We start from the raw sequence: 27,937 nt of genomic DNA, 5'->3' as shown, positions 1-27,937 counted from the left end.
ACTTGCAACTTGTCCTCTCCCGAGATCAGGAGTGCCGAGTCATCAGCGAACAGGAACAATTTGCAGTTACAGGCAGCACTCATGTCGTTAATGTATAGAAGAAACAGTAACGGCCCTAGAATGCTGCCCTGAGGAACCCCACAGCTCACCGGGAGGGACGAGGACATGGTTCCGTTGATGTCAACCACTTGTTCTCTTCCCTCCAGGTAAGATCTCATCCAGTTTAGTGATGTGCAGTCAAAACCAATCGCCCTCAGCTTATCAAGTAAAATTGAGTGGTTTACAGTGTCGAACGCTTTTTGGAGGTCCAACATGACCATGCCGCAGTATTTGCCCGCGTCTACCTCACGTTTGATGTAGTCGGTCAGATACAGTAGGCATGTGTCAGTGGAATGGGAGGTTCTGAAGCCCGATTGGAATTCAAACAACAGTTTATGCTCGCTGAGGTAGCTGTTGATTTGTTCTTGAATTAATCGCTCTACAACCTTTGAGATGGAACAAAGGATGGAAACAGGCCTATAGTTGCCAGGTTCTAATTTGCTTCCTTTTTTATGCAGAGGGATTACTCTTGCCAACTTGAAATCCTGTGGGACGTGACACTGGCTGATGGATAGGTTTGTGATTTGGGCTACTATGGGGGCAATAGCAGGGGCAATATACAGTATATCTTCGGAAGTTTGCTTTTCCCTTGGTTGGTAAGCAGTAAATGGAATGGGTGGAGAGTTTCTCTCTCTAGAAACACTTGCGGTGGACGATAGAGGGACCGGACTCGTCATACTCCTGCTTGCTGATCCACATCTGCTGGAAGGTGGAGAGAGAAGCCAGGATGGAACCACCGATCCACACAGAGTATTTCCTATCAGGAGGAGCAATGATCTGCAGAGTAGGGAGAGTTCATAAGATTAATACTTAATACTTACTGTATTCTTGAAACAAATAATTTTTATTTACTTTTGTTTGCCGTTTGTGATTAATAAGGAGACACAATTAGTTTGAAAGTGCCAATTGGATAAGTTGGATAAGCAGTCCCAAAAGAGGTTTTGCATTAGATGTATTATTATAGTTTGTGGTTGTACTGTATGTATTGTCATATTTATTGTCTGTGAACATTCGACTTTGTAATCTTCTAATTCTGCTGTGACACCTTGAATTTCCCCTTTGGGGGATAAATAAAGTCTTCTCAATCAGTTAAAAATGTTGTATACTTATACCTGAATAATTATTTAATGTTGGCGAAACATAATATAATTGTGCAGTTACTAAATTATGGATGTTTGGCTTGAAAACACAACAATAACAACTTTTTCAAAGAATAGCTGCACTGTTATTTTGAGCATGTTGGATTGCCTATCTCAAGCAAGTCCTGTTTGCAATAATGTCAAGTATACAGTGATTTGTAGAGAATGGCCCTAAACATTCCATACCACCAGTATGGTTCCTTGGGTCTGTCTTGAGGAGGTGACAGAGCGCTGGCCTCACTGCCTAGCATGGCCGGAACGTTCTCCGTGAGGAACTGTGGTAACACACCTATCACACAAACAAGTACAAAAAGTCATTGATTAGTTGTTCGACAGATATTAACCGATCAAAATTTTAGTAATCAAATGAGTTAGTGATATATCATGTAAACATTTGTAAGATGTACGTCAACTTTAACAAATGCTTGTCTTTCTTGTTATTTTATAATATTATTATAAAATAAAAAATAGTTTTTGTGGGCAAACATATTCTAGTTTATTTTAAACAAATAACAGGTGATTATCATTAAATTACAACCATGGCCAATAAGCTGTCCTTGCCCTAATAGCATATACGTTCAATAAAATTCAGCAGAAATAGCATCTAACTGTGAGCTTGTAGATCGGCTATTTTTAGTGACGAGATTTGGTGTAGACTCTAGACTTTTTCCCCTCTACACTGTAGAGGGAAAAAAGAAGGGGTTCCAAGTACAGATCCCTGGGGGACCCCGGTCAATGAAGTATATAGGGTTTGATAAAGTGTTTGTTGTCTAAATGAATGGCATAGATTAGAAATGAACTGTGACGTCTAGAGTCGTACCAAAGTCCTGAGCGTTCTCTATGAAGCAGTGGATGACTGCTCTCTGCAACTCGAGGCGTTTCTTTGTGCTGGCGTTCATCTTGTCAGTTCCCTCTCCAGAGGGAAGGAGGTTAGGAGTGAAGACCACAGACAGGCTACTGCTGTCCATCTTATTCTCTGATCTGCTAGGGCAGGCACAAACAACAATTACAGAGTACAAGGGCAATGTTAACAGTATGGGACATATATATACAAGTCCTGTAAGACTGAGTCCGGTTCCATTTAAATTCATCTTTATTTGATCAAGCTTTGTCTGTCTGTCCTCCTTCTTCAAGATCAGAAAACTGTCTTTTCTTGAAGGTCAGACGAATGAAACATTATCAAATAAAGATTAAAATGCATATTATGGAGCTGGGATGTGTGGATATATTTTGTATTTATAGTTTAATATTCTTTTTTCTTCATCAATTTATTTTAATACAAGATTAAGCCTTGTAAAATACTTAATTAATCAGAATCAGAATCAGAATCAGTTTTATTGTCACATCACAGGTTTACAAGGTAAAAGAGTGGGTGAAATTCTTTTTTGTACATCGTTCCCATCGCAACGTTAGTTTCCATAGAAAGAAGAGGGGGGGGGGAGAAGAAGAGGGTGGGGGGTAAGTGGGAAGGAGATCAAAACAAGAGAGCAACAGAAGGCCAGACAAGTTATCTACATATTTACAAATTACCTGAGATAATAAAAACTAAAAAAAAACTAAACTAAGGTGCCTGAGCATAGCAGCAATGTATTGTATACTGTGCATGTTATACTTATACTGTGCATGATAGACAATGGACGTTAAGGTGCTTAGAGGAAAAGGAGCACAATAAAAAAAGACCCAAAAAAAAGTCAGTGCGTTATACAAGGGATTAAGGTGCAAAAGGTCAGTGCGTGTCCACCTAGAGTGGACTGACCCTAGTATAATCCGCAAGTAGCTCCATGAGAGAGTGCAACAAAAAGTCATTTGTACCTGGTGTAGTCCACAGGTGTGTCCGAGGGGGGGCTAAAGTCCAAGTCATTGTCCCTGGTATAATCCACAGGTGTGTTCAGGAAGAGCCAGAAAAGAAAAGGCTGCTGAACAAGGCCTATGCCTCATCCAGGCTTATTCCCCATTCAGCATTCTGACAGCAGCCGGATTGAAACTACACCAATACCTGGTGGTGGAACTCTTGATACTGCGGTAGAGCCCCTTGCCCGGTCGCGGTCGTTGTAGGGGGTTGAACAGTCTGTGACTTGGGTGGTGCTTGTCCTTGATGATGCGCTTGGCTTTGAGCACGCACCGCTTTTTGTACAGTTCCTGGAGCGCTGGGAGCTCGATTCCCATTATCCGCTCTGCCGATCGCACTACTCGTTGTAGGCTGATCTTTTCTCGGGCAGTGCAGTTCCCGTACCAGGCCGTGACACAGCCTGTTAGGATGCCTTCGACAGAACTGTTGTAGTACAGCCTGAGGATGCGACGTCCTACTCCGAGCTTCTTCAGGCGGCGGAGCCAGTACAGTCGCTGCTGAGCCTTTTTCCTCACGTGTGTGGAGTGCGTCTCCCATTTGAGGTCCTCCTCGATGTGTACTCCGAGGAACTTGAACTCGCTGACCCTTTCCACTGCAGCACCGTCGATGAGGATGGGCGCATGGTCTCTCCGCGGCCTCCTGAAGTCCACGATCAGTTCTTTGGTCTTGTCGACGTTAAGAGAGAGGTTGTTCTCCCGGCACCAGCGTGCTAGTGATTTGATCTCCTCTCTGTAGTCAGACTCGTCGTTGTTGACGATTCGGCCTATCACTGTCGTGTCGTCCGCGTACTTTATGATGGTGTTGGAGACATGTGTGGCTATGCAGTCATACGTGTACAGGGAGTAGAGGAGGGGGCTCAGCACGCATCCCTGGGGTGCTCCGGTGTTGAGGGTCAGGGGGTCGGATGTGATGCTGCCCATTCTCACCACCTGATGTCGGTTGGACAAGAAGTCCTGTATCCAGTCGCACATGCTTGGGTGTAGCCCTAGGTCTCTGAGCTTTTTGTCAAGTATTGCTGGGACAATGGTGTTGAATGCTGAGCTGTAGTCCACGAACAGCATACGTACATATTTGTCCTTCAGCAGCTTGTTGTCCATGTGCGAGAGGACGGTGTGGAGAGCCATGGCAATAGCGTCGTCGGTGGATCTGTTTTTGCGGTATGCATACTGCCACGGATCCAGCGAGGCAGGTAGCGTGGAGCTGATGTATTCCCTCACCAGTTTCTCGAAACACTTGCTGACGATCGGGGTGAGAGCAACAGGTCTCCAGTCGTTCAGGCATGTCACTTTGGCCTTTTTGGGAATGGGCACAATGGTTGACATTTTGAACCCTGCAGGGACCACAGCCAGGGAGAGGGAGAGGTTAAAGATGTCAGCGAAGACACCCGCCAGCTGGTCTGCACATGTCTTAAGGACCCGGCCTGGAATCCCATCAGGTCCGGCTGCCTTGTGGATGTTGACCCGTGTGAAGGCTGTACGCACTTCTCTCTCCGAGATGGTTAGAGGGTTGTCCTCTGCTGGTGCTGCTGATGGCCCCGCTTGGCTGCCGCGGTTGGAGCTGATCTCAAACCGGCCGTAGAAAGTGTTCAGTTCGTTGGGGAGGCAGGCAGGCGGGTTCACCTCGCTTCTGGTTCTTGTTTTGCAGTCTGTCAAGGTGTGTACCGCCTGCCATGTGCTCCTGATGTCGCCATTGCTGAGTTTGTCTTGCATCTTTTTTGTGTAGGCCTTTTTCGCCTTCCTGATGGCGCTGTTTAGGGCCGCGCGCGTCGTGTTGCGCGTTTCCACGTCGCCAGATTTGAAACCAGCATCCCGTTCATGCAGATGTGCACGTACTCCGCTGTCCATCCATGGTTTCTGATTGGGATAGATCCGAACTGTCTTTTTTGGGACTATGTCATCTATGCACTTACTGATAAAGCCAGTGACTGAGTCTGAGAGTTCGTTGATGTTATTCCCAGCGGCGTTCTTAAACATCCCCCAGTCAGTCTGGTAGAAGCAGGATTGTAGCATAGCGTCTGTGTCCTCAGACCAGATTCGGATTTCCTTCTCAACGACCGGCTCCCTTTTTAGCCTCTGTTTGTAGGCAGGTAGCAGCTGGATGGCGTCGTGGTCAGAGCTTCCTAGCGGTGGGCGTCGGAGGGCTTTGTATCCATCCTTGAAGGGCGTGTAGCAGTGGTCAAGAATATTGTCACCACGGGTACTGCAGGCGACATGCTGGTGGAATTTGGGAAAGACCTTTTTTAAGTCTGTCCGGTTGAAGTCGCCTAGGCAGATGACTGCGCAGTCCGGGTGGCGATTTTCTTGTGCACTGATCGCCTGGTGTAATTCCCTCATAGCTGTGTCCTTATTAGCTCCAGGATGAATGTAAACAACGGCTACAATCACAATGCTGAAGTCGCGTGGTAGGTAGAAAGGACGGCAGGCTATGATTAAAAGTTCAAGGTCTGGTGAGCAGTGACTATCTAGGATTTTAACATCTTTGCACCAGTTGTTGTTGATCAAGGCACAAACTCCCCCCCCACGTTGCTTACCGCTTAGTACAGTGTCTCTGTCTTTTCTATACACGGTGAAACCAGGGGGAGTGATGGAAGAATCAGATGCTAACTCCGTTAGCCACGTCTCTGTTAGCACAACAATACAATTGCTCCTCGTCTCTGCGTTGTATTTAACGCGCGCCAGTAAGTCGTCCATAGTGGTCACAGTTCTTGATTCACACAGAGATCTAACGTTCGCTAGCAGGATTGAAGGCAGTGCAGGTTTATATCCACGTTTTGTTGTCCTTACGAGGAGACCTGCTCTTGTCCCTCGACGCCACGGTCTTTTTCGTCGCCTCGGGTAACTTTCTGTTCCTGCCGGAACAAAGGGAACCCCTCCCCCCTCCCAGCCGAGTGGAAGGTTTTCAGCGAAAAAGTCCGGAATTCTGTGTGTAATCGCTGTGCTAATGTCCATAAGTGCTTGTCTGTCATAACTCCTTAGACACGCGACGGTGTAGGGAAAAAGGAGAAGGCTAAAAAATACTAAAAAGATGGAAAAACGTTGCGATGTTACAGAGCGCGTACGGATGCGGCCGTCTTTCATGGCGCTCCCAGTATTCTCTATTCTTCTCTATTCTTCTCTATTATTATTCTCTATTAATAAAAAAAAGCTGGTGAACACGCTTTGATCAGTCTAATATTACCTCTGGGACACTTTGTGGAGGAATTCAAAAAGGTAGCGCAGTACGCAGCGGTTTCTGTCAGGCAGAACGCGGGACAGCAGCAATGTGGCGGCGGTGCACTCATTGTTCAGCTGCTGGGCTTTCAGAAATGCTTCATGCAGCTCTGTGGGCAGGACAGGTTCTGGTAGCTCCCTGAAGAACTGCTTCACCAGTTCGGCCACATCACAGGGATCAGCCGTAGACACACACTGCTCACCTGCATCCAGCTTGGCCTGAAGAAACAATGAAACATTGTGTTAGACTTAATTCATACACTGCATTGGATATAGGGCTGGGCAATTCATCGAAAATATATGGAAACCGATATTTAGAACCAGTAACAGACTTAATCTGGCTTGTGTAGGTTAATCAATTAATCAAGAGGCAGAGTTTTTATCATTAGTATTTTATATCAACGAATAGACATGAAACAGATTTTTTTATAATCGACTAAATAGATGTCTTATTAACCACTCAAACCCTGTATTATACACTACAGTATGTTGTTGTACAATGGTAGGATGCAAAAAAATTGAAAATAGCAGAGCTGGTAGATCTGCAAATGTCACTGTTTAAGAAAGTTTGAAATAATCATGATATTGATTTAAAGTCATATCACAGTACTGATTGGATAGCATGTCATTTAGACCTCTCCCGGGGTCAAGGTTGCCAAATGAAAGCAAGGTCAACTAGAGCCATGAAAAAGATAGTGCACACACATCCATGTGATGCCCAGGTGCAGAACAAACAGCAATATAAAAAGAACATCTACTAATGCTAATACTAAAATGAACTAGAGCATCACCCTGAGTGCTTTTCGACGAACAATGGATCCTGATTTCCTGAACAGGCCCTCTGTGTCTATGTGAAGCAGCAGCATCTCACAGGCATCAACCAGAAACCTGAGAAAGCACACACATGAAATGAAATTAGGAGGGAAAAAAATGAACAGAAACATTAACTGACATTATTTGTGGCTTTTAAACAAGCTTTCTCCATTTACCTAGGTACGTCCCCATGTTCAGACTGTGGTAGGCTTTCCAGCTGTGCTCCAAAAACCTTCACCTGAGGAAAAATACATTAAACAGTACTTAAGATTTCATAAGATAAATGGTCAAAATATGATCAATCAAGTTGATTGAATGTGCCTTTTAAGACTCAAGCACAAACATGTGATCTTTAAACTGGGATGGGATGAGTGAGTGTGCTCTCAAGATTCAATAGGTTTTATTCGTCACATGCTCATACATGACTCAGTGAGAAAATGACACATTCAAGTAATTCACAATGCATGTTAGTAAGGTGTGTTTATCCACAGACTCACCGTGTTGGTAGATGGTGACTTTGACGTTTGTTTGGTTTTGTTGTACCTCTTCTTTATCGTAATGCCGTACGTGGCTCTGAGCTGCTGCACAGCCATCAACCGCTGCCTGTTGATATTCATGTTTTTATTTAAGAAAATGCATATAGATAACCATATATTATTTGTACATATCTGTCAAAAGCAGTGGTTGTCAAACATTTTAATTTCAAGGAGCCCACTTTGAGAACCACTGGTCAAAAGGATAAAACAGAAACGCTGGAGGGCTTATTTACCTGTCATCCACGTCTATCACGTCCTTCTTCAGGCCCATGGAGCCCTCAGGACACAGGTCAACATAACTGAAACACAGCATGGCCCTAGAAAGAGAGAGCAGCATGGCCCTAGAAAGAGAGAGCAGCATGAGAGAGAGAGAGAGAGCACAATTAACATGTAGTTCAAACAAGATGACAAAAACACAGTGTGTGTGTGTGTGTGTGTGTGTGTGTGTGTGTGTGTGTGTGTGTGTGTGTGTGTGTGTGTGTGTGTGTGTGTGTGTGTGTGTGTGTGTGTGTGCGTGCGCGCGCTCGTGTGTGTGTGTGTGTGTGTGTGTGTGTGTGTGTGTGTGTGTGTGTGTGTGTGTGTGTGTGTGTGTGTGTGTGTGTTGAACTCTCCTCCACGGCCGTTGACGCACAAACCCTCTTTATATCAGTACGTCGGTGTCGCTTGCCGAAATAGAACAGATCTACAATCTAACAGCAAGCTAACGTTGTTAGATCTGTTGTTTTGATGACATGATGCAACATGGTGATTAATGACAACCGCCTTCCATCACATTCACATGAAAACAACTCGCTAGCCAATAATTGAAAATAGCCACAATGACATTGTTACACACTGGTGGAAAGTACTTGTACTCAAGTACCATACTTAAGTACAATGAGTACAATGTTAAGGTACTTTTACTTTAGTGGAGTTCTATTGTTCTTTTACTTCTACTCCACTACAAGCCTGGTAAAGCCCCTCCCTCCGGAAAATCTCATTTCCATTTCATTTCTGGAAGGAGTCTAGCATGAGGGCTTATTTGGCTTTTTTTCGTCGTCCACCAAGTGGACGAGCCTACAGTATCAGTGTCCTTAGCCTGGTAAAGCCCCTCCTCGCTCATCGTTCTGTGATTGTTTGTATAATTTAGTTGTTTAACTTCATATATGTGGTCAATCAATCATGACAGAGCCTATTTAAAAATAAAATTTCAGAGAACCGGCAGGGGTGGGCAGTGACACGCATGTATCCGAATAAGGCAACCTATGGGCATGGCCCTTTCAAAAGTCCCGTTGCGTCACATTGGTCTGGTGGTGGTAAAAATGAAGTGCTTATTGGCTGAAGGGGAACAACTGCTGATTGGCTGAAGGGGTTGTCAGTCAACGGTATTAATCCCGCCCAACTCCAGCCCACAGACAGAAACACACACAGGTTCTCATGCCAGACTCCTTTCTGAAATCAAATGGAAATGAGATTTTCCGGAGGGAGGGCCTTTACCAGGCTAATCAACTACATCTCAGAGTCAAATATTGTACTTTTACTCCACTACAATTATTTGAAAACTTTAGTTACTAGTTACTGTTTAAACTTTGGCTATTTGAAAATAGCCGATCTACAAGCTCGTTAGTGAGCTTGTAGATCTGCTATTTTCAAAAGATTTTTATACATATTAGACATATGATAACGGGGTTTTTTGGTACTTTAAGTACATTTTTATGCCAATAATTTTGTACTTTTAATCAAGTACATTTTGATTACTGGACTTTTACTTTTAACAGAGTTTGTCTGCATTGCAGTATTGATACTTTTACTTAAGTAAAACATTTTAGTACTTTTCCCACCACTGTTGTTACTTCTAACTGTAATGTTCACCCTACTATCAGATATTGTAACAAATTAGCCTAATATGAACCAAACTGTGTATCAACCTGTGGAATTACACCAATAAACACAACTAAAATTATCCACAATGTGTTTTGTTGGTCGCTTCTAAAGTAATAATACATCAACTAATTTCATGTTACAATCAATATTGTAATCAAAAAGCATCAAAACATACCTTATTCAGTCAGTGCGTTGAAGAAAAATGGATGATTTAAAAATCAACAAGACTCTCTCTCTCAAATTCCAACAATTAAACCTTTTGAAATTGAAGCGTGTTCATATGAATCGTCTGTCTCTCTGTAAAAACAAAAACACAGCTGTGTGGAATGAAGAGTATGAGCATGTCAGCAACGGTGTTAGGCCTACTAAAATAATTGAAATGAAGAAAACTCCTGTCTGCATTATTTATACCTGGTACATAAGAGTGGGTGAAATAATTTTTTGCAAGCTTCTCACAAATTGCAGTTACATTAGCCTAAATAATAGTGCATTGGATTTTAAAGACATAATCAATCTAACCATAATCATATTTGTTTTTAGACAAAAGTGTATTCTAATGGTGCAGGGTTAAAATTTCACCCCAAAAAAATTCTAGTGATTTATACAGTAAGATGTGTGTAGATGTGTCTTAATGTACACATATTCTTATAATGTCACTGTCCATGGTGCTGAATCACTGTGTTGTCGTGTCCAAATACCTAAGGCCTCACAAGGTAAGCTTGCAACACACACATTGTGATCTTGTAGATCTGCTATTTTCAGCGAAAATATACTTTCGGTGTGGAGGGGAAAAGGAGGGAGCCTAGTATATATCCCTGGGGGACTTGAGGTGGTTACCATTTCAATACGCATAGATAATTGTTAGAATAATTAAAATAAACCAAAGATTTATGCATTGAAGTTGAATATCCAGCTACAGTAATCAATTGCTTCACTTTCAACACTTTTGCCAAACATTTCACTTTTTCAGTATTGTATTCATAATTTGGTGTCTCTGATGTGGCTACTAACAGAAAACAAGCTACATTTGACAACCCACTTTTTTTCTGGACTGGATAGTTCAGATATAATCAAACAAGCCATTTTGATTTGCCTCATGTCACATAGGGAATAATTGTAATAAAACCCCCCCTCTTCGAAATATCCCCACCCACCAGGTAAAGAAATATTTTCCTAATGCAACATGATTATCTTGTCTGTAAAACCAACTCAACTCAACCTGGTCCCTCTAAGCTTTAGAGGGACGGCGGGTGCATTGTTTTTATGCATTCTAGCCCAGATGTGACAATGGTTAAATGCTTGTATCCCCAAAAATTGTTGTGTGCCATGTCACATGGAGAATATTGATGGCATAATATCCATACAGCATACAGCATGGACCATTAGATTCATTGTTGGTGACTCTGCACCTCAAAACTTATCCAGAGTGACTTACAAATGGCAAGATCAGAGTAAATGGCATGAGCCCTAGTCAACAAACGACTGGGTAAATTGTCATGTACATAATACAGTATGTAGCATATACTGTACATGTACGGTATGTGTGGGTATGTGTGTGTGTATATATATATATATATATATATATATATATATATATATATATATATATATATATATATATATATACACATACATACATACATACATACATACATACATACATACATACATACATACATACATACATACATACATACATACATACATACAATGAGCTCTGAATTTTTATTTTACTTACGTTTTGTCTTTTGCCAGTTTCTGAAGGTGAAGCAAGTCAAACCTGATGAAGCAATCTCAAATGTCTTTAACTCAATTTCTACTGTACCTAGGCTGCACAGGTTTATATACCCTGCCAACCTCAAAGCTAGGGAACTGAACCACACCCCCAACAACAAAAATATGTCAAAATAAAGAAGCCAATAAATTTTATTTAACCTTTATTTAACCAGTAAAAACACGTTGAGACACAGTCTCTTTTTCAAGTGGGAACTGGCCAAGATACAGCGTTAAAATTACACAGTCTAAGCTTAACATACGAATACAAAAACAAACAACAAAACAAAACAAACAACAAAATAGTACATTGTTGGGCTTTATACATTTTGTACATTTTATACCACTGAATCACGATGGCTTCTTTCCTTCATGTACATAAAAAGCTTTTAATTAGAGACACTGCTTTACTTCCAATAATTATCCTTATCATGTACTCATTACATAATTTGTATTAAAGTTCAGAGGTCGGGACATGACGGAGCCTCCTCTTGGACCTCAGAGGTCTTTCTGTACCCGCTGCTGAGAGAGAAGCACCCCAGTTTAAAGGAAGACATGCACCCCAAAACATTGTTAAAGCGAACACTTTACAAGGTTAACAATCGAACTAAAGATGAGGCATTGGAATTAAGCATGACTGAGGCCGTTTTCTGTCTAGAGGGTTCTAGTCCTACTGTCCCCTGGCTGTTGGTTTAGCTGGCCTGGGCAGGGAGAGTTCTGGCCTTGGCTTGGTTTAAAAATCCTGGAAAAGGAGAGAGAAAGGAAATGTGACATAACAAGCGACATTTAGACGACGAGAGAAGAAGAGACATCAAGTAAGACTGACAACGGTTCTATTTGATAGAACATCTGTGACTAACAAACTCCAAAGGTCTTTACGATACAGTACCTGTTATAGGACTATTTTGTTGCATCTCTTGCATCTTCCTGACCTGGGCTGGAGAGCTCATAATTCCGACATCCCATTATTCTGACCATTAGGTTAGGGTGAGGTTAGGGTTAGGGTTAGGGATAGGGTTAGTTATAACGGGGTCGGGGCCAGTCCGACCAACGTGAAGTCAGAATAATGGGCCGTCGGAATAATGACATGGCACCGGCTGGAGATTCACCAACTCTGAACAAGTAATCTGGTAAAACACGCAGGCTCGCGCACCACGCACGCAACACACACACACACACACACACACACACACACACACACACACACACACACACACACACACACACACACACACACACACACACACACACACACACACACACACACACACACACACACACACACACACACACACACACACACACACACACACACACACACACACACACACACACACACACACACACTTATATATCATTTTAAGTATTTGTACTCAATTTATTGACTGTCTTTTAAGTACTTTTACTCAAAAGTGTGTGCCTATGTGTGTGTGTGTGTGTGTGTGTGTGTGTGTGTGTGTGTGTGTGTGTGTGTGTGTGTGTGTGTGTGTGTGTGTGCGCGCATGTGTGTGTGTGTGTGTGTGTGTGTGTGTGTGTGTGTGTGTGTGTGTGTGCGTGCGTGCGCACAAAGCCAGCCTGTGTGTGTGTGCATGTCTTTAAGTGGCGCATGTGTTGCACTCCTGTTTGTGTTTAATTAGTGTAACTGGTTGCATCTTTGTGTTGCAATCAGCTGCAGCTGTTGAGGCCGTGCTCATACATGTTCCCTGTTCTTTGAAAGAAAATATGTAACAAGTAGTAAGGTGAACTGTGAAGGAGTTTCTCTGAAATGGCCTGATCTGCTGTAAAGCACAGCATGTTAGACTGATAGGGTTCAGTGCTCCCCACCTGTCTGCAGCACATACTGTATATCTCTGCTGTCCGGCAGAAACCAGCTAACTCCAAAATGTTCATTTTTCAGGAAATGAAAAGAATATATATATATAAAAGTGGAGTTAGGAGGTTTTGTTCATCATTGATAAGAACAGCTGGAAACACACACACACAGAGAGAGAGAGAGAGAGAGAGAGAGAGAGAGAGAGAGAGAGAGAGAGAGAGAGAGAGAGAGAGAGAGAGAGAGAGAGAACACAGCATACAGCACAGAGCTCAGAGCTATGACCTGACAAGTTGTCCACCATCTCCTCATCTCCACTGTCACCTGCACTGTCACCACTCTCACAATTTGGATGCTGAATACAAATATCTGCCCTCTCAGTGTCAACTGATGTTACCATTTCAATCATCTCCTGAAATGTGAATCCTTTTTGAGAATTAGCCATTTCTCATACACAGCACTTCTTCGTCTGTGACAATGGCCAACTGCAACTGATAACTTAGGAAAAGTATGCTTTCAAAAAGGATTACCGTAAAAAGAAGTAACACAGAGTCAGTCTTAAATAATAATCAGGTTTACTGGATTATTTGCACAGGAGAGACAAGGTGGTACAGCATCAAAAATATTCTCTACTGGTAATACAAAATGTTCCCCAATATAACAGACAGTTTATCTTTCATTAAGCCCACCCCACAATATCAACATGAACAGGGGCGAAGGCTCATCTTGGTGGCAAGGTTGTCTGTGCAAAGGCATCATGGATAAACTGTAGCCACAACTTTCATGGGTAAGAAAGAGTAGGCCAGGGAGCAAGGACATCTTATATCAGCAGTTACAGAACTGTCCCTTCTGAGCAAATACATCATACTTTATGCAATTATCCAAAATGATACAATACAATAATCATAATCTAATACACTTTTGATTATAAATTATCTATCAGCAACAAACCAGTATGGGAATAAAAATACAGCTCCAGCTGCATTTCAAAGGCAGAATATGTTTGTAAGTCTGATTTATTCTCTCCCTGTGTATGTGTATACTGTATGTGTCTATGTGTAAGTTAATGTACTGTATGTGAACCATAACAAGGCTTAAATCAAGCCTCTTAATCTTCAGTAGCCCCCACCCTCTTATTTTAACACACTGAACCACAGATGAAGGCCAGACCGGGAGCTGACAACATTGTTTTCTCATCTGTCCGTGTATCCCTCTGTGCGCAGCTAAGGGCACCCCTGAACTGATCTACGTCAGACTTTGCATCCCTAAAATTTGTCTAACAACTCATGGCCCATGGGGCCGTCACAAGTGCTAATGATGTCACTGTTTGTGGCACAAATGGGACAAAAAATTATCTCAAGAGTGATGTGACAAAGAGCATCAAACAGTTTTTTGATATTCCATACTTTTGGCTCATAACTGGTTTCCGAAATGAGTGGGCCTACTGTATTACTTACACCCCGAAACATATTTTGTCCATAGGGAATTGGTTGCAGCGGATCTTCCCCTGCTAGAATAAAGGATAAAAACTAGTCCACCTCCTCCCATGACAACTGACGTTGGCCAAAAGGGCAGCCACCGAACAAAAAAGGTGTGCCACTGCATTGCTTCACTTTAAGGCGAAACACTGATAGGGGTGCCAGGGAGGGATTTATACTATCAGTCCGGCTATGATGTGTGAGAGAGAGAGAGAGAGAGAGAGAGAGAGAGAGAGATAGAGAGAGAGAGTAAAATGAAAGTAAATTGTTTGCTACACTGTGACTGCAATGAGTTGAACCACTGCCAAGTTTATGTTTACACTCATGAATGCGTGCCAGAGCACATGAATTCTTTATTTCTTTCTTTCTTTCTTTCTTTCTTAGAATAGAAAGCAGAAGAGTGTATGCGGGAGAGTAAAAGGACATGCAGGTTGACCAAGGTCTCTTCCTTTTGAACAGAGAAAGTATCACTTTCAGTTTCAACTCATCATTCAAGTAAAAGCTGTAACACTGCCGGGGTCATAAGTTTAAGTTGACACACTCATACCTTTGAGACACAGCAAAGAACATGTCGTCTTGCTGTTGAAGCTGATCTCTGTCAACTGTGATGGTGTGCAATGTCAGCCCATACAATGTAGTTATATGTACAGTACTGTGCAGTAAATATGGTCCTAATAAATAATAATACATTAATTCAAGACATTGGAGTTTTTTTCCTTGATAGGAAGAAGATGTATCAGGTACATAATTGAACTGTTGATTATAGCCTATGTCTATGGCAGTCTATCTAGCACGAAGTAGTTTTTTCAGTAATTATTTATCTACTGTTTCAGAGGAAGTTTTATGTACTGATTTTGGTGGAGTCCTAGGCTGTGTGTGTGTGTGTGTGTGTGTGTGTGTGTGTGTGTGTGTGTGTGTGTGTGTGTGTGTGTGTGTGTGTGTGTGTGTGTGTGTGTGTGTGTGTGTGTGTGTGTGTGTTATCAATAGTCACCCCATGGAGACTTGAATTCATGGATATGTTTTGGTTTTTGTCGCATTCGTAAGCCAATAAGTCCGCTGGTCATCAAATTATTGGCTTAGGAAGGCAACAATTTTTTTTTAAAAGTATCCATGAATTCAAGACTCCATGGGGTGACTAATTGATGGAAGAAAACTAAGGGTTACTTCCGTAACCCCGGTTTTGTAAATTGCGAACGAGTTGTTCACATATGGAACAGCGCCCTCTGGCGGTGATAACAGAAGCTTCACATTAACTCCCTCAGGGCCAAACCTATTTTTGGCCCGATGGGTCTTCCGTCGCTTTCCGGCAGCCCCCTCCCGAAGGTATTATAGGCGACCGGAATGCGGAAGTCGTTCTCTTGATACACCAGCTTCCTTCTGCCTACGGTGAAGCAAAAAGAAGGGTGTTTCTGTGAACAACTCGTTCGCAATTTACAAAACCGGGGTTACGGAAGTAACCCTTCGTTTTGCTACATTGCTCTCTCGTTGTTCACATATGGGAGATATAAACCCCCGGAATGTATCTACAAACAAGATACCACAATACCTGCCCCAGCGCCTGGGCGCCAGGGCCACGCCCCCCCTGGGACGTGACCCCCTGGCGCCCAAGCCCCCCCAGACCCACCGGGTCTGGGGTAAGGAACAGGAAAAGAAGTGGGGCCCTGACAGACCTAAGTCTGCCTCATAACTAAAAAGCAGGCACAGCCTGTCTATTCTAGTGGGGGGGAGGGCCCTGACAGACCGAAGTCCGCCTTATTCATCTAAGGCCCAGACGTCGGCCAATCATACACTAAATTACAGGGGCATGAACAGATCCTACGGCCGTTCTATGCACCTACCCACCTTCAGGTGGAGGCCACACCCAGGACAGCGTGCGCCAGGGAAGACGCCGCCACGTCCAGGCTGTAGAACGCAGCGAAAGTCGAGGGAGACGCCCAACTCGCTGCCGTGCAGACGTCCTGAATGGAAACCCCTCTGCAGAGGGCCCATGACGTCGATACACCCCTAGTAGAGTGCGCTCTCAGGCCGTCAGGCACTGGGGCTCCCCTACTAGTGTACGCCAGGCGAATAGCTTCCACAATCCATCGGGAAAGCGTAGACTTAGCCACCGCTTTTCCCCCAGGCCCAGGGCCCAGGGAAACTAACAGCTGGCTGGGTTGGTCCCGGGCCGCAGTCCTCTGGACATACAGCCGCAAGGCCCTCACTGGACAGATACAGTGCAGCCTCCGATCCTCCTCTGAGGCAAACGGAGGCGGATGAAAAGCCACCAGCACGGTCGGTGTCACCACCGCCAGGTGGTTCTTGGGGATGAACGCCGGGTTGGGTTTAAGAACAACCCTACCGTTATCACCAGCGAACCTCATGCACTCCGGAACTACCGATAAGGCATGCATATCGCTCACCCGTTTCGCTGTTGTCAGCGCAACCAAGAGCACCGTCTTGAGCGTGAGGAACCTAGGTTCCACCGTCTCCAGTGGTTCAAAAGGAGGACGAGAGAGTGAGTCGAGCACCAGGACCAAGTCCCACGTGGGAAACAAAGACCTGGAGACAGGGTGTTCCCGCAGGGCACCCTTCATGAACTGGCACACCATTGGTTGTTTTCACACGGTTTTCTTACCGAAACCGACATGGTTGGCCGAGATGGCCGCCAGGTATACTTTGATTGTGGAGAAGGCGTTTCCCAGATCCAACCTATCCTGTAGGAAGGTCAGGATGTCTGGGACCGAAGCCTGGAAAGGGACCACAACCGGGGACCGGTCCAAGCAGCGGGAGGGGCCAAGGCCGCTCGTATAGGAGGGGAGCTATCTCCGACCTCCAAGTGCCCCATGCTGGAGCCACCAGCAGCACCGTGAGGTCCCGGAGCCTGATCCGTTCCAGAGTAGGGTGGATCAGCTCCATCGGAGGGAACGCATAAAGTAGCCCCCTCGGCCACTCGTGCGCCAGGGCGTCCAACCCCAGCGGAGCCTGGCCTTTCATTGAGAAAAACAGCGAGCATTTCGCGTTCTCCTCTGATGCAAACAGGTCCACCCGGGGCCGCCCGAACCTGACCCAGATCTGGTTCGCGACCGCGGGGTGCAGAGACCATTCTGAAGCCTGAGTCTTGCCTCTGGACAGAAGATCGGCTCCCCTGTTCAGAAGACCAGGGACATGAGAGGCGTGGATTGACTCCAGGTGCGTGCTGCACCATAGTATCAGCCTCCGTGCCAACCCGTCCAAGGTAGGAGACTTCAGGCCTCCTTGCTTGTTTATGTAGGCCATGGTCGTAGTATTGTCCGTCTTGACCAAAACGTGACAACCGCTGATGCGGGGTCTGAAGTGCTTTAACGCCAAAAAGACCGCCATCAGCTCCAGGTAGTGATGGCAATTCACTACCAACAACCGATGACTGGATGACTGGGGTTTGGCTGCATTACTACAATGACCACAATGCTTTGGGGCACTGCCCTTCCTTGTGGGGAGGAGGCTGCGTGGGGGCGTGGTCTACATTGTAACTTTCCCCTCCAAGTTCTCACTACAACAACATCAACAAACACATACAGCACATTGGCCAGTGTTGCCATGTCTGCTTATTATAAGCGGCTGGTTTCTAAAATGTAGTTGATATTTGGGCTTGTTTCCAAATGTTTTGATTGTTGTTTAAACCAGTGGTTCTCAAACATGTTCATGTACTTTTCCACGGACCCTCATCTGTGCACTGCGCGCCAACATATTTGCCAGGGAGACCCTACCAAAAATGTGTTGTTAAAATGTTTACAAAAATGGAATTGTCTGCAATCTGCCCAGGCGTATCAAGGAAATGGCCGAGGCCATGAGCCCCGCCGCCCTCATGCAGATTTTGTACTGGACCTTGCGTCCCAGTTGAAACATGGCTAAACATCTCAGAAAGGAACCTCTCCTCTCCTGAGACAAACGAGCCCTGAGAGAGACCGCGTCCAGCTCGATACCTATGAAAGTAACGCGACGGGACGGCGTGAGCACGCACTTCTCGAAGTTCAATGTGAACCCTAGGGAGGTCAGGTGCGACACCACTGTACTGGTGTGATGACATGCCTCCTGATACGAGTCCCCACTCAGTAGCCAGTCGTCGATGTAACTCGCGATGCGAATACCCCTCTGCCTCAGGGGAGCTATCGCTGCCTGAGTACATTTGACGAACACCCTGGGACTTAGTGACATTCCAAACGGGAGGACCAGGTATTCGTACACATGACCCTCGAACGCTTACCGCAGTAAGCGTCCTTGAGATCTATTGAGCTCCACCAGTCGCCCTGACGGACCGAGCGTAGTAACGCCGCCGCCGTCAACATTTTGAACTGAAAAGTTTTCAAATACCTGTTGAGAGCTCGTAGATCCATGATGGGACGTAATCCCCCCCTTTCTTCTTGACCAGGAAGTATCTCGAGTAGAAACCGAGCCGGCTTTCTCCTGGTAACACTTCCCGTACGGCGTTCTTGCGTAATAGGGAGGCTATCTCCTCTCGTAACATCAGCGCCGCTTGACCACTCGCTCGTGACAAAAGTACTTTGTCGGACATGGGTGGTTTTGTGGAAAACTGCAGCCTGTACCCCTTTGCTATTGTACGAAGCACCCAGGGGTTGGCGTTTCTTTCTTTCCAACGCTCGATGTGTAGTGTTAAAGGATTGGGGGGGACTGTTATTGTATTCGTACTCACATGAGCCGCCATCTTGGCTGCACTCGTTGGCATGGCTACCGTGCTTGTTGTTACATTCGTGCTCATGGGCGCGGCCATTTTTATTTTCCTGGCTGCGCACGTGGGACCGGCCTTCGCTATTGTCGACACGTGTCTGCAAGTGGGGGCCGCCATCTTGTCTAGCGACACGTGTTGAACAGCTGAGGCGGCCATTTTGGCCCCCCCCCACTGTCATTGCGACAATAGTTTGACTTTGTCTTACCTTGTGGCGCAGAGGAAAATTTTGGCGTGACCCATGTAGCAGGTGGCGGTTTTGGCCCGCCACACGCCTTTGTTCTGTCCGGTCTCCATGTCGCGGTCTCCGGCTCATTTTCATTTCGACTGTTTTCAGTTGCAATTTTTTGTTGGTCTTTTTTAATACAGGAGCATGTAAAAGCACAACATCGGCAACAACAACAGTAGAAACAATAGCATGCACACTCAGACGATCTGCTGTGGCATGTGTATGTGTATTTTGCAAAACATTTCTCTCTAGCGCATGCACACTCAGACAATCTGCTGCGGCATGTGTGTGTGTGTTTTGTGTTTTGCTCTTCTTTCTTTCGGTGCTTGGCGAGCGATCTTCCGTCGCATCTGCTAGCTCCGGTGGAGATCTCCTCCTCTTCCTCGGTGACCCGTAAATGAGGCCCGAGGCCACTAGATACAGGCGCGAATCCCCCGTCTGAGGGGAGAGGGAACCGGGGGAGAAAACTTCCCTGCTTTCCACGCAGGGAGTGACAGTGTCACCGACGCGTCCTGGCACCGCGACCCTTGTTGGAGCCTCTCTGGCTGGGTCTGTTCTGTGGGGGGCGAGGGCGGTCGTCCTCCCTTCGGTCCCGCTGTTCTCTGGCAGCAGGTGGAGCGGAGGAAGACTGGGCCTGTCGAACTGGGCCCTCCTGACGGTTCAGCGGCCTACCTCGGTCTGGCTGTCGTGCAGGACGGGACTGGGGTCTGGGGAGAGGTGCTCTGGATGGGGCTTGGATGCAGGACAATGCAGCCTCATCTTGAGCTTTCCGAACCGCGCTGCTCTCCTTCAGGTAATCCATGGTGCCCTGGAAAAGATTTCCTGGGGTGACTTTGAGGTTCAGCAGCTTTTTCTTGTCCTCGGGACCGCGGAAAGTAACATGGTCGAGCCATCGTGCTCTTTCGTGGGTGACGCAGAGCCCCAGCACTCTGCCCGTCCATTCTATGGTGTGTTTATTTAAAGAAATCATCTCCTGAGTGAGGCGTCGCATCTCGGCCAGCTGCTCGGGTGTGGCGGCGTCTCCCGCCTCGCTCAGAAGCACCTTCAGGGAGCCCTGCAGAAGAGCGGAGGCATTGAGAGCCCTGCCGCCCGATGTTGACGCCCTGTAGACGGCTTTAGAAGCCGCGGAGGCAGCGATGTCCTTTTCATTGGTGAAGATAGGGATGTCTTTCACCGTGGAGAAAGGTGTTTTCTGGCCGCGAGGCTGGCTGAGGCAGAGGGAGCTGGCTAGGGTGCGATCCATGGGTGGGGGGGGGCCAAGGCCCAGTTCACCCGCACCCACACAATCGATGTCGAACCGTAGCCTTCTGGGATCCGCGTCGGGGGCCGCGGGAGCGCTCCAGGACGAGGAGAGAGCCGAAACGAAACCCATCGCCAGTGGAAGTTTGCTTTTCTTGGCGACTTTTTCCTCCACTGAGTCGAGTCCCTGAAACTCCGAGGTGTTAGCAGGGGTCTCGTTGATCTCGTCGCCTGGCCACTTGAGGCCACATCTGACGGTGGATTTTTATAGAGCTCCAGAAGAGTAATCTCACCTATTATGGCCGGTGGGGGGGCTGTGAGCGCCTCAGCGTGAACAAGGACAGTGTGGAGGGTCCCAGCTGGGGCTGGGGGGGTCGGGGGGTCGCGGTCCGCGGTGAGAGCGTCATCCCTGACGACCACCCCGTCCTCCGCGACCTCGTCGACGACCAGGTAGTCTCCTACGTCCTGCTGCTCGGCTTGGTAGGGAGTGAGGGCGTCGTCATCAACTTCATAATCGCCGACCGAAACGACGCTCCCCGGGGTGGAAGAGTAGTGGGAGGCCGCACGGTGTTCGGTCTGGCCACCGGGTGGGGTGGGGGGTGGTTCCACGCGGGGCTCAGTAGCATATTCGCTCCTCGGAGGAGAGTGAGAGCGGGGGTGTTTTGGTGGCTCCAGAGCCCTCGCGCAGCTAGCTGCTGCTGAAGCATGAGGCCGACGAGCAGCTTGGCTAGCAGGTGTGCGGTCCGCAGATCGCCGGGAGGAGAAGTAGTGGCGGTCGCCGCCGCGCTGCTCCTCATAGTCCTCGAACAGGGGCCGTGAAGGAGGCTGGAAAAGATTTCTGGCCTCGTGGAACCGGTTCCTGGTTGACTGGAGTCAATTTGGTTGACTACCATCCAAATAGCCAACACCAAAAGGTTGCCCACCTTTTGGTGCCCACTTTCTGGTTACCGTTCGGGATATACTCTACATCCCAGGTGAGTTTCCCAGTGATTTGGCCCAATACTACACTTGCTGCAAAACTCAGGGTTACGGATGTAACCCCGGTTTCTTTAGAATTCGGAGTAACATACTCACTATGGGATATCAGCGCCCCCTGGCGTTGATGCAGAGCTACATACCATAAACTCCCGGGCCATTCATTGGCTGAGAAGGGTATGTCACGTGTCCGGTAGACCGGAAGAGGTATAAAACCTCTTGCGTGACGTGGCTCATCCTCTTTAACACGCTTCCTGCATGCAGATGCACACAAACAGGGGTGTTAGGTGAGTATGTTACTCCGAATTCTAAAGAAACCGGGGTTACATCCGTAACCCTGAGTTTCTTGTCTAATTCTCCGTAACATACTCACTATGGGATACATAAACCCCCCTGGGGCTTATAGCCATACCGAATCTCAGGTCCGCACGCCCCCTAGCCATAAGGCCCCGTCCCCCTGAACGTGACCTTCGGCCTCACGGGCGCCCCAGCCCTCCGGGCCGGGGTGCGGTATATAATTGAAAGAAAAGGACCCTGACAGACCAAGTCTGCCTATTCATCTAATGAACAGACACAAGTCTGACCCATAAGTGAAAACAAGGAAACAGGGCCTCCTCCCCTGGAAACCTACCAACGGTGGTTCCGAGGGGACTCAAGAGAAGGAAGGTAGAGAAGGGAAAAAAGGCGGGTTACACAAAAGACCTGCCTAACCTCCCCTACCCTAACTAGAGACAGCCGCTATGTCCAGTACAGCGTGCGCCACTGACGCCGCTGCCACATCCAGGCTGTAGAAAGCCGCAAAAGTCGATGGAGACGACCAGTTTGCGGCCGCGCACACCTCCTGGACCGACATTTCCCTGGAGAGGGCCCAGGAAGTAGCCACGCCTCTAGTAGAGTGAGCCTTCAGTCCTTCTGGAACTGGAGCGCCACTACTGACGTAGGCCAGCCTAATGGCATCCAAACTCCATCTAGAAAGCGTCGCCTTAGTCACTGCCTTCCTCCGACCATCTGGGCCGAAGGAGACAAAAAGTTGCGACGACGACCGGCCTACCGCCGTCCTCTGGCAGTAGAGCTTCAACGCCCTCACTGGGCAGAGACAGTGCAGCCGCCTATCCTCTGCCGAAGCGAAAGGAGGCGGATGAAAAACTATCAGCTCAACCGGTGTCTGGGTCACCATTCCGTTCTTGGGAACAAACGCCATGTTGGGCTTTTCTAACCAAACCCTGCTGTCGTCTCCCAAGAACCTCATGCACTCCGAACTTACTGAGAGCGCATGTATGTCGCTGACCCGTGTAGCTGTAGTGAAAACAACCACAAGAACCGTTTCGAGATTAACGATCTCCAGATCCATAGAGTGAAAAGGCTCGAACGGTGGGAGGCAAAGCGCCCCCAGCACCACCGCCAGGTCCCAGGCCGGGAACAGAGGCCTAGAGACCGGCCTGGCCCGCCTGGCACCGTTCATAAAACTACGCACCAGCGGATGTCGGCCAACCGTCATGTCATCGAAACCCACGTGACAAGCGGAAATGGCCGCCTGGTACACCTTAACCGTCGAGAAAAAACAGACCTTGGTACAAATTGTCCTGCAAGAACATGAGGATGCTGCGTACCGAGGCCCGGAAGGCCTCAACCGGCGGTGACTGACCCAGACACCATGACACGAACAGGTTCCACCTGTCGTCGTACGCAGACCTCGTGGAAAGGGCCCTCGCCCCCTGGATGGTAGCTACCACCTCAGGGGGCAGGCCATAAGAAGTCAAGGTCTCCCCCTCACGGGCCAAGCCCACCGGTCTAGGTCCTGAGGTTGCTTGTGGAAAATTCCGACCCCTGCCTGCCGTAGCAGATCTCTGATCGGGGGGAGGGCCCAGGGCTCGTTGTAGAGGAGAGGATTATTCCTAACCTCCATGCGCCCCACGCCAGTGCCACCAGTGGCACTGACAGTCCGTGGAGTCTGACAAGTTGAGAGGACCAACTCCAGTGACGGGAATGCATAAAGCAGTTCAGTCGGCCAACCTGGCCCAGATCTGGCTTGTTATCTCCGGAGGAGAGGCCAATCTGCGTACCAAAAAATGCCCCTGGACCACAGAGTCGCTCCACTGTTCAGGAGGCCCGGTACCTGTGAGGCTCTGGTTGACGTAAGGCGCGCGTCGCACCACAGCGTCAGATCGCCAGCTAGCCTGTCCAACACTGGAGAGGCCAGGCCTCCCTGCTTTTTGGCATAGCACACGGTCGTGGTGTTGTCGGTTCCGATCAGGACATGACAACCTCAGGTGGACGGGGCTCCAAGAGCCCACATCCACCTCCGGGGAAAAAAGGTCACACGTGGGGCTTGTCCAAACGAAACAGGTGTAAGGCCGAAGTCATGAGACCCGTCGCCTGCACGCATAGCCTGTATGTGACTTGTCGCCTCATGCGAGAAGACCCTAGGCCGAAACGCTGTCTATCCCGCCCGGGACAGACGCGCCGTGAGCCTGGTCTAGCCCAGCGAGATCCCCTATGAAGGTGGTCTGCTGAGACGGGACCAAGACGCTCGACGGACGGTGACGGTGAAAAACCCCTCGACGTCAAGTGGGGAAACGGCCACGTCTGTGTGCCGCGCCACCTCCTGACTGTGGTGGATAGAAAGGAATGTGGAAATAAGCATTGAAAACAATGCTGGTCCACCCATCTCCTTAACGCACCGTCCGCAGAGAGGGTCATACACCAGTACAACCACAGTGTGTTGTTGTTGATCAGGGGAGCTGACCAGTACAACCACAGTGTGTCACTGCTGTACTGAAAAAACCCCTACACACACAGTGTACCACTGAAGTACCGGGATAGTAAAACAGTTCCGGACTGCAAACTCTCCAACAAGCTGCCTCAGCAAGCGAGTCAGGAGGGGCTCTGATGTCACCCAGTGCGGACAACGCACACGTTTCCAACTGGACCGGTGATGTCGCCACGTGATCCAGCGGACCCGCACATGCGGGGCCGTTAGAGACCGTGGAAGGGTAGCGGTGGAAGGTGGCCACCGTGGTGTTGCTTTAGCGGGGCTGGCTATGCGCTGCACCAAAAAACAACACTGCAATGTGTTGTTGTTAGTGAGGCCAGTTAGCCGCCAATCGAAGCAACAGTAGCCTGACTGGAGGTTCTGCAAACCTAGCAGCTAACAAGCTAGTCAAGGCTAAATCACCATGGGCCAAGAAACGTTGAGATCCGTTTCCAAGGGAACCGTTTTTTTGTGTGTGCGTTGCCATGGGGACCAAAGACGCTACTACTGGTGCTAGCAGCGCTAACCCTGTGTGCGTTGCCATGGGGACCAGCGACGCTGCCACTGCCGCCAGCGGTGCTAACCCTGAGGTGACCGCTCGAGGCAGTAGAGGTACTAACGGTCCGTTAGGACCCGGCGGGGTCACGTGACCGGTCACGGGGACCTTGCCTGACGTCAGCATCCGGTTTGTCCGCCAGCGCAGCCTGTCTGTTTCCATGGAAACCAACGGCGCTGTCACTCTGACAAACGGGTCCGAAGTAAGCCTACCTTGGCCGTCGCCCTCTCGTCTGAGCCCAAAGGCTCCGGACGGAGCGTCGACAAAGTCGTCCTCCCCTTAGGGAGTGCTTTGTCGCTCGTTAGTGGCGAACGAGGCCTGTAGTCCGTGAGGCGGTACGGCAAAGGTGGCATCTGTCCCTCCAAAATGGCGGAGACAGAGGTCCGCTCTTTGACCCAAGTATTTATTGAGACCCTTCAGATTCAGAATGGGTCGTACCCCCCCCCCCCTTCTTTTCCACCAGAAAATATTACGAATAGAAAACCAGTTGGTTCCGATTCATAGATAGTTCTCTGACTATGTTACTCTGAATTCTAAGGAAACCGGGGTTACAACGTAACCTCGCGTTTCTTGACAAATTCTTCGTAACATACTCACTATGGAGAGAGAGTGAACCCCCTCTCTCAGAGACATGGTTGCCTTATCCTCTGCATGAGAGGAACAACACCGTGTCCGACATAGGAGATTATATGCATAAGAGCACGTGGAAAACACACCAGTACAACCACAATGTGTTGTTGCGGATCAGGGGAGTTGATCAGTACAATCACAGTGTGTCACTGCTGTACTGAAAAACCCTGTACACACACAGTGTAACGCTGATGTACTGGGATAGTAAACAGAAGTATCGGAAGTAATTCTTTAATAGCGCCCAAGCTCAAGAGGAAGGAGACTTCCTCCCTCAGAGTATTGGCTGCTGGACCCCTTGCACGGGAAAACAATACTTTTTCTGTCACGGGGGGTTTTGTGGAGAAATGCAGCCTGAAACCCTTTAGTATTGTGAGCAATACCTAAGCATTCGGCTTGCAAACCTCCATTGCTTCACACCCCGAGCGAGTGGATTGGACGTGACGTCATCGGCCGCTCGGAGAGTGGGAGCGTTGCCATGGGGACCGTTGCCATGGGGACCAGTGACGCTGCCACTGCCGCCGGCGGTGCTAACCCTGAGGTGACCGCTCGAGGCAGTAGAGGTACTAACGGTCTGTCCCAAGGACCCCGCGGAGTCTACGTGACCGGTCACGGGGACCTTGCCTGACGTCAGCATCCGGTTTGTCCGTCACCGCAGCTTGTTCGTTCCCATGGGAACCAACAGCACTGCTACTTGGACAGACGCGACGCTGGACAGACGGGGCCGTGTGTGTGGCCCTCGTTTAGTAGCGCTGGTAAGCCCTGGCCAACGGAGGACTCGGAGGAGTCACGTGATTGGCCACGGGAAAAAACCCCGGCGTCAGAAATAAGCCCATAGATATATACAGTGAAAACTAGATCACACCACTGGATATATATATGAGTAATCCTACCTTGGCCGTCGCCAGAGTGTAGAAAAGAGAGTAACGTCACGCTTTGCTCTCGCCGCAAAGCGGGCCTCTATGGGCTATAGTTCCAACATTGGAACTATCTCATTGACGTAGACAGAGCACTTCCGCCTTCCATTCTCACAATGGGATCGACGCTACTGTCATTACTCTCTTCCTAACTTACTCTGGCCGCCGCCATCTTGTCTGGGCCCAAAGGCTCTGCACGGAGTGTCGACAAACCTCTAGGAGGTGCTTTGTCGCCCTCCAGCGGCGAACGTGAGGCGGTACGGCCAAGGGGTCATGTCTGACCGAAGTACTTCCGGTTCACAGTGGTGCGTGGGCACTTCCTGTGGGACGGAAGCCTGTGAGGCGACAAAACCTTCCTCCCCGTAGGGGATGCTTTGTCGCTCGTTAAAGGCGAACGTGGCCTGCAAATCATGAGGCGGTACGGCCAAGGGGTCATGTCTGACCGAAGTACTTCCGGTTCACAGTGGTGCGTGGGCACTTCCTGTGGGACGGAAGGCAAAAACCGGCGTGACCCCATTCCACTGGCGCATTTGCGCCCTCTGGCGGACAGGGGTGATGCGGGTTTTTATATTACCTTCATATGATCCAAAAACATGCACAGATGTTATCCAACAATGTCTAGAACATCGGGACTCGGGTGTTCTAGACAGTGTGGGCTTATGTAATTGAGAACGTTGATACATTTTCATTACCTGCACAGATATTATCCCATCAATGTCTGGGATACCGGAGTTCGGGCATCACAGACATTATGGGCTTATATACAGAGAGCATTGGAGCAGAGAAGCCCGCGGTAGGGGACTCCACTGCTCCGCTGCTCTCAAGCCACGTGAAAGAACGAGATCGTTTGTAACATGTAACACATTTATTTCTTTGGCAGAAAAAAAATTGTACTTTTAAACACACATTCGTTTTCATTAAACATGGCCTTCTGGCAGTCGAGGAGCCGTCCATCTTGTCCATCGAGGCCTGTAAAGCCACGGTCCTCTTCCCCAGCACGGCCGGGGGGGAGGGGGGGGCTGAACCGGTCTGTGCACCGGTGAGAGTCTGCTAATGTGCTAATGTGCTTTAAGTACTTGGTACATGAGTATGAAACAAGAGCAGGCACAGAAACAGTAAACAGCATGAACGTTTTAACATATTCTTATGACAAAATGTGTCCCAATGGCGCCCGATGAGCCTGTCCATGGTCTTCAGAAGCCCCCGAGGTTTGCTCGATACACAGAGTGAGAAGGCTAACAAGCTGGTGTTATCCTAGCGAGGCAAGCTAGGCTAGGACAACGCTGTTAATAACCTGTTGCATGGGTGTTAAGCCAACAAAAACACTGCCTGACTAAGGCGACGTTAACCTAGCGAAGCAGCTAACGT

At 48.0% G+C, this 27,937-nt stretch overlaps 2 protein-coding genes and 1 long non-coding RNA gene across 3 annotated transcripts in view; 1 reads left to right on the top strand and 2 right to left on the bottom strand.

Annotated features, from left to right (window-relative positions):
* LOC308097945 overlaps nt 1-27,937 on the top strand; it is a 435,438-nt gene that overhangs the window by 43,548 nt on the left and 363,953 nt on the right. The window lies entirely within an intron of this gene.
* The window catches only part of LOC308097939 (actin, cytoplasmic-like), a gene marked incomplete at its 5' end in the record, with an annotated part of 85,754 nt that overhangs the window by 37,394 nt on the left and 20,423 nt on the right, over nt 1-27,937 (bottom strand). The window lies entirely within an intron of this gene.
* Nucleotides 778-7,951, bottom strand: LOC308097943 (rho GTPase-activating protein 11A-like). The gene is made up of 8 exons (XM_080446105.1): nt 7,879-7,951; nt 7,607-7,712; nt 7,286-7,347; nt 7,088-7,184; nt 6,265-6,515; nt 2,059-2,222; nt 1,425-1,527; nt 778-876 (listed from the first exon to the last, which is right to left on the bottom strand). Coding segments are annotated over exons 1-8 (822 nt in total). The 5' UTR covers nt 7,917-7,951; the 3' UTR covers nt 778-875.

The sequence above is a fragment of the Gymnoscopelus braueri genome (genome assembly GCF_963280865.1).
Source record: "Gymnoscopelus braueri genome assembly, chromosome: 13".
NCBI classification, from domain to species: Eukaryota; Metazoa; Chordata; class Actinopteri; order Myctophiformes; family Myctophidae; genus Gymnoscopelus; species Gymnoscopelus braueri.
The sequence above is the reverse complement of the archived record's forward strand: the minus strand, read 5'-3'. Positions and strand labels throughout refer to the sequence as shown.

Coding starts and splice junctions, on each gene's coding strand:
- LOC308097943 (XM_080446105.1), bottom strand. CDS start 7,916: ATGGGCCTGAAGAAGGACGTGATAGACGTGGATGACAG. Junction 7,713..7,878: donor GTGATAGACGTGGATGACAG/GTAAATAAGCCC, acceptor GAATATCAACAG/GCAGCGGTTGATGGCTGTGC. Junction 6,516..7,087: donor TTCGTCGAAAAGCACTCAGG/GTGATGCTCTAG, acceptor TTGTTTCTTCAG/GCCAAGCTGGATGCAGGTGA.